The sequence below is a fragment of the Netta rufina genome, assembly GCF_964035555.1.
Source record: "Netta rufina genome assembly, chromosome: Z".
Taxonomy (NCBI): domain Eukaryota; kingdom Metazoa; phylum Chordata; class Aves; order Anseriformes; family Anatidae; genus Netta; species Netta rufina.
Genome location: NC_140126.1, coordinates 47,458,521 through 47,470,051, shown reverse-complemented (window position 1 = coordinate 47,470,051; position 11,531 = coordinate 47,458,521). Strand labels below are relative to the sequence as shown.

Here is an 11,531-nt window from a genome sequence, read left to right as displayed (position 1 = left end):
TGTAAACTCTGTCATCTTATGTTTAGCACAGAGCAAAATGCTGGGTGAAGCCAGCCAGAAAAAACCTCTGACTTACCCAGTGGTTTGGGCAATACACGAATCGTTCCTCTGCTCTCTATACCCTGATACCTCTCCTCCCGCACTCCTTTACCTCATTCACACATAGCTTCCAATTTTGGACCCTGAAGATTCAGATCTTAAACTTTTTCAAAGTGCTGCCTATTTTTATAATGCTTCGGATTTGCCTATGTGGTTCATTTGCTTAGCCCCAAATCAGCATAAACCAAAACCTCATCCCACCAAGGGGATTTACCTGTAACCATCAGAATTTGGTTTGCTAATGAGGCAGTCGGATTCCCAGACAGCTACGATTCACCTTGATCACTTCTTAGAAAGCTCATTCTGTCACCTGGAGTGGATTTCAATACCTAGTACGAAGGGAAACTACTTTTTTGACACTTACTCCTCAAAATCCAGGACACAACAGGGAAAGACATGCAGAAAAAAAAGGGTACTGGAAATATAAACCAGAGAAAAAGCTGGAGTTAATATCAGAAAGGTTAGATATGCACCAATGAACACTGCAGCTTCCCTTTCCACGTAACAATAAATGAGAGCAAATAGACAAACCCAAGAATTACTAACAATGCCTTAGTAATAAATGTGTGTAAGTAAATAATGAGTTATTCAAGCCCATGTGGATGTGTGGGTACATGAGGCGGGAGATGTTTTAACCAATGGTATCACATCTTGCAAAGATTCAAAGACCTAAAGAAAATTATGAAAAGTGTGTGTGAGGGGGTGTGGGGGTATGTTGGGGGGGGGGAGGAGGGGGAGGTTGTTTGTTTGTTTGCTTTACTTTGAATAAAATGTGAAGAATTGCTCAGCCTTAAACAAGAAAACACCGATGGATGAGGGCTTATCAGATGTCCTGGTGATTAAAAAAAAAAAAAAAAATAAGCCAAAACATCTTTTAAATATTGACTGAAATATCATATTAGGCTAATTTCTCCTGGCACTCTTCCAGTGTACAGTAGACGAGATGAACTCATCCATATGTAAAAATGCACATATGTAAAAAGTTTGTATTTACTTTCTCTTCCCAAATTCATTAAAAAGTACAACTGAAGCTGAATGTTTCCAGCCTTTGGCAGTAAACAACAAAATCAGGGATGATTGAGAGCAGAAGCATACATCCTTTCCCTCTCTCGTGCTTGCAGAACGTAGAAAAGAGGAAATGGTAGGAATCTGGAAGGTGGCAGCCTCAGAAACTGAAGGAAGGAAATACTTTCTTCTCCTCTACCCCCACCTTTATTTTTAGGCTAGCACATAACTGTGAAACTGCTTGCCACAAAGGCTCTCTGAAGCCAGGAGCTCAGCACGGCACCAGAGGGGATCAAATATTTATTAAGTAGAATCTGCGGAGCTACAACAGCAAGTAGTGCAAAGCAAACACAGGGTTGACAGGGATCTACGGTTCTCAAGCTTCTGAGCCTGAACAAACCTGTAATCATCGTGGCTAGGGAGGGAATTTTCCGGGGAGAGCAAGGAGGGGTTACCCCTGACGTGTCCCTGCCAGGGTAACCTGGTCTCACTGTTAGGTTTCTGGCCAGCGGCTGAGGCAGGATGCCCGCGGCCAGGCTTGGCTGGGCACCGCTCTGCCCTCTGCTCCTCGACAACAGGGATAGAGGGAACCCATTGCCCCGACCATAGCAATTAGTGAGCTAGTCTCTTTGCATACGAAGCCTTGCCAGTAAGTTTTACATTGTGAACATGGGAACTTTGTCAAAGCAAATGTTGGCTAGAAGGTGTTTACAGAAGGAAGGTAGTAAAACATCTTTGACAGGTGACAGGAACATTATAATATTCTCTAAGGCTGAAGAGAGCACGAGCAATTACTGGGGAGGCAGGAAGGCTGAAAGCAGTGAAATATTTTGCTTTCTGCTGGAAAACTTCTCGATATTTGGTAACACGAATAATAACCCATTGCACAGCCAACAAACTTGGCCATTCCTCGTCGGGCGGGGGGAGCCTGTTGCTGAAATAGTGTGATGCAGGAACTGGGAAAGGACAGCCAAACCTAGTGCATCCCAGTGCAAAGACAAACACTTCCCTTTGGGTAGCCTCCTTGAGTAGCCAACTGCATTATTGACTCAGTATGTTTGGAGCCTAAACACAGAACAAGATCTCATCCAGAGCTTAGAAAGTGAATTCCAACACGCTTCAGTAATCGCCGTCAGTGTTGCCCCAGTAGTTTATCAACATATTAACGTACAATGTTCATTTTATCAGAAAAGGGGAACATAACGATGACGGACGCTAGGCCCCAAGGAGACCATTCTGCTGGAATATCCTAGCAGGAATCTGGACATCAAACAGCACTGACGCCCATGGCGCCCTCCCAGCAGCCCAGTGTGCACATCAAACTTGATCAGGAACCTCGAGAAATGCTTTTGTCTATGTGTGAGCAACGTCTCCTCCACATGGCAGGAAGCACATGGCAGGCACAGGCGGGCAGGTGGCAAAAGCCTGGGGAGACAAGTTTTTCCACGTGGCAACTCCAAGCCTGCTTCCCTGAGCCAGCACTGCCAATTATCCTTCCCTGGCTTTCCAGGGGTGGGAGGATGAAGCAGACCCTACGCTGTGCTCCTACCAGCCACGAAGGCACTGACACAAGGATGTATGCCCACGGACATCACACTCCATCAGGGAAGTGTCCAGTAAATAAATTTTCTGTGCTGGCAGTGTGATGTTGTGGACAGTGGGGGAAATCCTTCTAGACAACTGCGGGATATATGTTTCTAAAATGAAGGGTCTTCAGCCAACCGGTACAGGGCAGCTCTATCATTTTGTTGAATAAAGACGGAAAGTGTAATAGCAGAGAACTTGAATGGCAAGATTTAAGCAAGCCTTAGCTTGTGCTTGATAAACAAGCACGCTGTACCCTGAGTAAAACCATGCAAAACTTTTTTTAGAGTTGCAGCAAGATTGCTGAGGTGATAGCAGCACATGATTATGCTTCTGCTCATACAAGCTCGTGAGTGAAAGGAGCTCGGTGTTTTAACTTCTTGTTAACAAACGTGTCACAATGTTTGTGACCTGTGAAAATGACTGTCTCTGTTACAAATGCATCCACAATTTCCAGAGTTCAGAAAGCATCACTGAAGGAAAAAGGTACAGCTTCCAGGTACCTCTCAGGAGCAGCTGCTATGGCCACTCATCTTCCGTAAAACCTAGGGCACTCATACTCTAAATATAGAACAAACATTCATAAAGTACAACCCACTTTTTCCCCTCCTGTCTTTCACACAATTAAGGTTCCAGCCCCGAGGGCTCACAGGTAAGCATCCAAAGGTGAAAAGGAGTCTAACAGATACCTATCTGCAGCCAGGGTGGAGAACAAGGCTGCGGAACCACCACCACCACCCACTTCCATGCCGCAGAGACGACTTCTGCACTCGGTGGCAAGGCCCTCAGCGGTAATGGAAACGTCCCCCGGTAATTCACCACGGGAGAGGAGGGCAGACAACGAAACGTGAGTCATCCAGGTGTACTGCAGACAGGGGAATGTGGGTGTGTTACCCTGTGGCTCGAAGCCAATGTGACCTCAATTAAATTTCGGTGAATGATGGGCCTTCTCCTCTTGTATGTACATACTGCTCTCCTCGGTCTCCAAAGATATACCCACTGATCCTACACACTGATACGTAATCCGGGCAGCTTTCCTGGCAAGTACAGGTCAACACGTGCTGTTGTTGTTCGTGGTGGTGGTGCTCCTCTTCCTCTCCAAGCGAGTTTCGATCACTGTGCCTTCTGCTATTCCTCCAGCAAGCGCTCCTACCGCATCCAGACCCAAGCAAGCATCATGAGTATCGATCTATGCAAGCTGTACACATTTGCAACATGTTCCCCTGCTCCTCATTTGTGCCTTAGCTGACACAATCGGGTTGGACCCAGGGAGGAGGAAAGCCCAGGAAGGAACACAGTATGCAATGGGTTTAATTTGGAAATTCTTGTGCTCAGATGCCGTTAAAGCGCTTGCCAGCGACTTCAATGGGAGCAGGCTAGCTCTAACGCCTAGCACACTCCCATAGGAAACCTGTGTAAACTAATTCAGTCGAACCGTTAGCACTCGGGGTGATTAACCGCAGGAGTCTCTGATCTCCCCTTATTAAAGAGAAGGGGAATGAAATTCACTGATTCATATCAGCTTAATACAAATCCCTGCGAGATTCGCAGTTGACTTCAGCAGTGGCAGGGGTTGGTAGCTCCATGGGGGGAAAAGCAACTCTTTTCAAAGCACAGCTCCATGTGACAGGGGAAAGCTGAAGGCATTTGTGCCAGGTTGCATGCAGCAAACAAGTCTGAAGCACACGAAGCTTCCAGCCCCGCAGTGTGCAGCAGACAAGTGCACAGGAGCGCTGCGGCTCTGAGCAGGTTTTTGTTCCGATGCCACTTTTGAACACTTGGCACCCGGTAGGCAGACGTGTGTCATCTTGTTTAAAACAGCTCCATCTTCACACGTTAAACGTGCTCAGGAGAGAGATTTGGGCGAGGGGTGAGTAGAATTAAGGATGGCTGCAGCTTGACTGCAGAGATCATTCTCTGCCCGGGGAGCTTTTCCCTTCCATAGCTAAAGTCATGCTCCGGGGCAGCTCCGGAGGTGCTCACCCTATGTCAGAGAGGCCACCCCTAATAAACCCAGCTTCCAGACGCCCAAGCCTGAGCAGAGCAACACATGAATATAACTTTAGTAATGCTAAACAAATCCCGTTTTTCAAGACACCCTTACAAGACTGCTTGGTGTTTTACATGCGCTTTACTAGATATGGCTTTTGATTTATGTGTTGCTCCACTGCATCCATTTATGTTCTTGCACCTAAGTGCAGTTCCATGAGGACAGGCACAATGAAGCAGGTGGCGAACAGGACGTGCTATTTGTAGCTCTACCTATGCGAGCAGAGCACAACTGGTACGACTGCTCGTTTCAGTATTTCCCCCAGAGACCTCCTTAAGAACAAGCACTGCCTCTCCTGGGCTGCATACTGTGCAGCAAAAATTGACTGTTGGCTCCTGTCCTGAAAGTATAGGAATAGCATTTTGGAAATGGTTAAAGGAACAGCAGCATTTCTTTTTAAATACCAAGCTACAACTGCATCTGTTTAGCTCTGGAAAGAAAGTCATACATGAGGACAGCTTAGTTAGGAACAGGAGGAAAAAAAAAGTCATGTGGGAGAAGAGAACAAAGCCCCATTTCAAGAACACTATTGTTTGTGCAACTATAAACCTAGGGTCTATAAAACCATCAAAGAGAAACTGAAGTTGGCATTAACAGATACAGATTAGTAAATGCTAGAGCACCTTATAAAATTCCTAAGGTTTTATAATGACAGCACACGGGGAACACAAAAACAAAACAAAAAGAACCCAACAAGTTTCTCAGATGAAACCTGCTGATTTCAGTACATATGGATGTGTTAGGACATAAACCTTGCACAGATTTAGGACATGCTGAACAGCAGTACTACAAAGGTGATCCTACGGCTACCCAAGTGTGTACCAGCGTTAGAGACAGAACACTCCAGGTCAGCTACAACACTGACCTTGGATACCTTCTCCGGGACCCACATCCAAAGCAACAGAAAAATGTCAGAAATTACTGTTTTTAAGTTTCCACATAAAAAAAAAGCTTCAGGATGACTCATAACTTTAAATAGCTGATATTTGCAAACCAAACAAGACATTCCCTGTTCCCCATGTTACCTACGAACCAAACCAACTAAGATAGCTCCAGGTGAAGAAAGCCTGCCTAGGAGATAAGGGGTGAGAAATAGTTTCAGCATCGCTGTGGGACTTAGATAGCTTTAGAAAGAAAAGGTGCCAGTCACTACACAAAGAACACAAGAAAATGTGGAATTTAATGGGACATGTGGAACAAGAAGTTGATATTACAGCTCCTGCTTTAACTGCTGAAAAAATAGGAATGGCTCTTGCCTGTAATCTATTTTCCATGGTCAGCTTTATTCAGCATTATATATATACACACACGGATTCCTGGCTGACGTACATTTTAAAATAGAGGGAGAAGAATCACTTCTTCCTTCTCTTTACAAAGAGTAGTTAGAAAAGCATGTCCTATTCAGCAAGTATTCATGTTGAAATCATCTTATTGCTACATGTTTGTAAAGAAAATAGAGCAATGAGGTCCCTAAGGACAACTACAACAAAAGCGCTAACTACCCAAGCCATGCAATGGGCTCACTGCATTGACTGCAGAAAAGCAAGTGCAGCTGGAGGTACACTGGAGAACTGGCAGCAACACATCCCGAATGTGCATCTAGATTCTGCATGGTCAACATTCCCAAGTTACATATGTATACCAGGACTCCTACAGGAATTTTGGCTCTTCACATACTGTTGGCTTATTGAATTTCCAGGACAGAGCAGGCTTCAAATTAAATGAGACTGCATGTAGTTTATTGTTTAAAGGTGTTTTATGCATGCATGTTATTCCTTAATTCATGCTTAGTCTTCACTATGTTACTCAGCTGATCCTTGTTCATTCACTTGAAAGTCAGAGGAATTGTACAAGCTTATCTAAGAAACCCAAGAAAATGAAGCTAGAAGTCTTACATGCGGAAAAGACCACTAAAAATTTTTAAAATTTGTTATATTTGTATATGCGAAGTCTAACGTGCCAAATGGACATGTCCTCTAACAGGTAACTGTTACCTTAAAATTTATGTTTCATGATGCTGGTAAGTGGCACTTCAGTATGTGCAACAAAAAAATACACATTTTTTTTTCCTCAGATGTGTTTTTTTAATCAGAACTGCACTTATCTATCCTACCTCTTCCAGAGTCCTGAGGCTACAAGCCCTCACCACCCCCTCTGCCTTGGGAAACTCAACTACTAACAAAGACCTAAGCTTTCTTTGGACATATCCATGCACAGAAGAAAATTACAAAAGCCATTCAGATAAAATATTATAGGTTTATTTAAAACTTATTTTCCGCTTGAATATGCAAAATACAAACTCCAAAATGTTCTTTTTTTTTTTTACTTCGTAGTTTACAAATATACAAAATAGAAGTTTGCTTAAATTTATATTACATATTTATTATGTAAAGAACTATATAGAAAACATTTGTTCTGCTTAAGGCATATTTGGGAATAAACCATTGTACAAACTATTGCACATCGAAACCACAGTGCATTACAGACTGTCTGCATAAAGTTATTTTCTTTAAAAAAAAAAAAAGATAAACCAGGATTATTTACCTGATTTAGGTCATAATTGGCGATCGGAAGACAAAAATATTTCCTTGTCAGATATGCAGCAGTTTGAGAACTTTGGCTTCCTGTTTTTGGTACCTCTAAAACCAACAGTCACTAAGCACCATGAAATAGGCTTTTAAAACATAACTCTGTACCTGAATTTTTCCTCCTCTTCTAACATCGTAATGGCTTTTAGAAGGAAAAAAAGGAAAGTACAAGATGACATTTACATCTAATATTGCATTGAAAGAAAATTTAAGGGAATGTCATTTCCCTGTGTAATATCCCCACCCTCCGAACTACACACAGTCTGTTTAACCCTGATATCCGTGACTTCCAGTCACTCCTTGGCATTTTGTAGTCCGGAAATAATTCAAGTTGGATTTACAAATGGAATGATAGAAGATCCAGTCATTGACCCCAATGTTTTTGGTTTTCTTTTAAATGTATATATATATATATATATAAAAAAAAAAGTTGCAATGTCTATATGCAATTATCCCTCTTTCCACTCTTTGGAAGACTTCACCTTGATTCTGTGTAGTGCTTAAGCTGGGTTCTCCCCTTCTTGCGGAAGACAGTCCTTGTGCTGTAAAATACTGAATCTCTAAGGCAGTTGGGGAAAGATCCACTGCTTCCAATTAAAAGTGCCTCTTCATGTGTAAGGCGAGGTGATCCGACCTGGAAAACGCTCTGTCACACCGCTGGCACTGGAAAGGGCGGTGGCCCGTGTGTTTTCGGTAGTGACGAGTAAGTTCATCGGATCGGGCAAACTTCCATCCACAGCCTTCCCAGTCACAGTGATAAGGTTTCTCACCTTTCAAAAACAGAAACAACATGTCAGCAAGGTTTATTTGTGGCTACCTTTGTTTCCACTCCACTGCTAACACCTGACTTTCAAGAGGAAAACAGAAAAAGTATCAAAAAGCAACAAAGTTCTTGAAGGAGTTGTAAGCAAACTACAAGCAGACTAACAGTCTTTTCAAGACATTACAGGAATTGTACAGCATGAACACCACTGAAATCTTCACTAAAGTCTGTTTTGTACATGAGGCTTTAGAACACAGGCGTTGAGTTAAGACTGTGTTTTTGCTGGCTAACGTTACACAATCAAATATCAACCAGAAATAGCTCAGCAAAAAAAATAAAAATAATGCATTTAGATAATTGTAGGTCTCAATTAAAACCAGTTGGAAACTGTTTTCATTAGCTCAGCTCGATTAAGAGCTCAATCTTTCAGTCTTCACAACAGTGAAACTGCTGTTGACTGCAAGACAAACTTCCCTGACAATTACGAACTCAGTCCTGCACCTCCCGGAGACCACGCTGGCAGTCTCGGGATGGGCAGGAAAAACTGTTCACTTGACCAATTTTTCTTCCCGCTGCCGTTAGCCGAACACGTAGCCTGACCACTAAGCTGTTGTTTCTCCCTTTCCCACCTCCTCTTCGGGAGAAAGTTTTGAATCAAACTCACAATCCCGGGATTTAAATTATGCAAATTTCCAGGTTATTTAACCGCTGTTACGGAATGCCTGCACTGGCGAAACTGCGCATGATGTACCTGCTTTCACAAGCTCAGCTATTGCAATATGGCATTCAGCTGTAAGGCTGAAGTTTGAACTCGAGCTCAGATGTGCACTTTGGCAGATTTTATCCGAATTCTAGCAGTCACCAGCGAGCTGTTCAACCCCGTCTCTTTGGTGCTATAACCCTGGAGCAGATACACTCCTACACGTAGGTGAGGCACTCCCGGCAGTGCCACCAACACAGCTGCACGGAGCCTGTCACTGTTGGGCTCAGAAAGGGAACGGCAGCTCGCAAAGGTGTCAAGGCTCCGGTGAGTTATAGCTAAAGGCACCGTCAGCTACAGGAGCCCTTGAACCAGAGCAAGCCAAGACAAGAGGGTTGTGTACGAAGCACTTAACCACGAACAAAGAAAGCAGAATCTTAGAGAGAGGGCTGCTCCTTCCTCTGAAGTGGGCCAACAACATCTACAGCAACAAATCCCAACTGACTTCCAACTACCTGCTAATTAGCCAGACACACAGCAAGAGAAGAGCAACAAACTTTGCCTCGGCAAGAAACCCACCCTCTCCCACATCTGAGTCATTCTGCACCATTAAGTGAAACACAGAGCCAGTAAGCAAAGATTGCACAGGACTGAACGTAGCCAAGGGGAGAAGAAAAGCGCCCAGAAACCCAGCAGAGAAAGGTTAGGGCTCGCTACTTTTGGCTCCCCTCCTGTCTGCCCCCTTTCTGCTGTCCGTGGGGGCTCGCCCCATGCCCCAGCAGCCCGGTGACCCCACGCAGGGTCTCACCTGTGTGGGTTCTCAGATGCGCCTTGAGATGCGAGCTCTTGGTGTAGGTTTTGCCGCAGCCCGCGTAGTCACAGGTGTGCGTGGCCGTCCTTTTCCTAGGCCACGATCGGCGTCCCCTCTTTGGCTTGGTCTCCTCGGGCAGGCAGCTCCCCGGCGGCATCAGCTCTAGAGGCAGGGAAGGTGCAGAGTGAGCACCACCACGGCCGGTGCCCGGTGCCGGCGTGGGCACATGGCACACCCGCCGCCGAGGGCGAGGAGGCAGGTGCGGGGACTCACCTTGGTACTGGAGTGTGCTGGGGGGCAGCTGCTCGGGCAGGAAAGGCAGGGTAGCCAGGGGCTGGGGGGTACCCCGGGGCAGCGGCAGCGGCGGGTGGCTCAGCCCGGGCGGCGGGGAGACAGTCCCTGCTGCTCAGCATCTCCTCGGGACCCAGCGAAGGCGTAGTCCGGGCGGGCAGCAGGCGGCCCATGGCGAAGTCGTGCTGGGGGGCTCCTCGGGGGCCGCTCCCCGTGCGGCGGCGGCGGGGCCAGCGTGCAGGGCGGGGTGGCCTCCTGCTTGATTTTGGGGCACATCCGCGGCAGGGGGCTGTAGGGGGGCGCCGCGGGTCCCTCGGTGCCGGGCGGCGGGGCCGTCGGGGGGCCGCTCTTGGGGCTGAGCCCCGGGTGGCTGTAGTCGCCCACGGCCTTCACCACGAACTTGCCCTGCAGGCTGCCCAGCGGCGGCAGGGCGGCGGCGGGGGCCGGCAGGTACACCGGGTCCAGCTCGGGCCGCATCAGCTCGGCCACGAAGCCTCCGGAGGGCGACACGTCGGTGATGTCGGCCAGGTTGAAGGGGGCGGCGGCCGGGCCGGCGGCGGCAGGAGCCCCATCGCGGCTGCCGGCCCCGCCGTAGAGGAGGCCGCCGGGCTCGGCGCGGGGCAGCGGGTAGGCCCCGCGCGAGGCCCGGCGGGGCAGGGGCTGGCGGCGGGGGCCGGGGCTGCTGCTCCTGCTGCTGCTGCTGCTGCTGCGGGTGCCACCACCACGGCGGCGGCGGCGGCGGGCTCCTGGTGCATGAGCGAGTTGGAGAGGATGAAGTCGAAGTCCAGCAGCTCGTTGAACTCCTCGGCGTCGCGGCGGGGACCCAGGGCAGCGGCGGCCGCCTCCAGCTCCGACGGCGGCGGCGGCGGCGCCTCCACGGGACGGGCCGGCAGCGCCGGGCGCTTCAGCTGCGACAGCTCCTCCCGCCAGCGCTGCGGGGACACGGGCACGGCTCAGACCCCGCTCCGACACCGCCACCGCCACCAACACCCCGCGATAACCACACCGGCGCCGGCGCCGCGCCCCCGCCCCGCCGATACTCACGTTGCCGGGTCCCGCCGGCCGCGGCGCCTTCTCGCGGCCCGCGGCGCCCGCCGCGAAGGTGGCGATGGAGGGGAGGAGCGTGCCGCTCAGCGCCATCGCGCACCCGCTGCCCGCCCGCCTGCCCGCAGCACGGCTCCGCTCCGCTCCGCTCCGGGGGCTCCGCTCCGCACCGCACCGCTCCGCTCCGCTCCGCACCGCGGGCGTCAGGCGGCGGAGGCGGGGCGGCGGGGCAGCGGCAGGGCGGAGCGGGGGGGTGCTGCTGCTGCTGCTGGTGCTGGTGGTGCTGCCCGGGGAGCCGCGGCCATGGGGGAACCGGTGTCGGAGGAGAGGGGGAGAGTAGGGAGGGGAGGGGAGGCAGGGAGGGAGGGGCCGCGCTGCGCCGCGCTCCGCAGCCGCCGCCCGCCGCCCGCCGCGCCCCGCTCGGCACTGCCCGCGGCCCGCCGCCGCCGCCCCTTTTATAACCTCACCTCGCGCCAGCCCCGCCCACCGTTGCCGTGGCGACGGCGAAAACAAACTGACACGTGGGGAGAGCGGGAAGGGGGGGGGAAGGAGGAGGAGGAGGCGGGAAACGGGGGAGGGGGGGGCGGGAGCTCGCG

At 49.4% G+C, this 11,531-nt stretch overlaps 1 protein-coding gene across 1 annotated transcript; it reads right to left on the bottom strand.

Annotated features, from left to right (window-relative positions):
* Nucleotides 1-7,479: 7,479 nt before the first annotated feature.
* On the bottom strand, nucleotides 7,480-11,166 carry KLF4 (KLF transcription factor 4). Its single transcript, XM_084305690.1, is given in 9 exon segments — nucleotides 7,480-8,096; nucleotides 9,598-9,762; nucleotides 9,874-9,916; nucleotides 9,918-9,952; nucleotides 9,955-9,983; nucleotides 9,985-10,107; nucleotides 10,109-10,532; nucleotides 10,535-10,823; nucleotides 10,936-11,166. Coding segments are annotated over 9 exon segments (1,380 nt in total). The 5' UTR covers nucleotides 11,032-11,166; the 3' UTR covers nucleotides 7,480-7,920.
* Nucleotides 11,167-11,531: the final 365 nt, after the last annotated feature.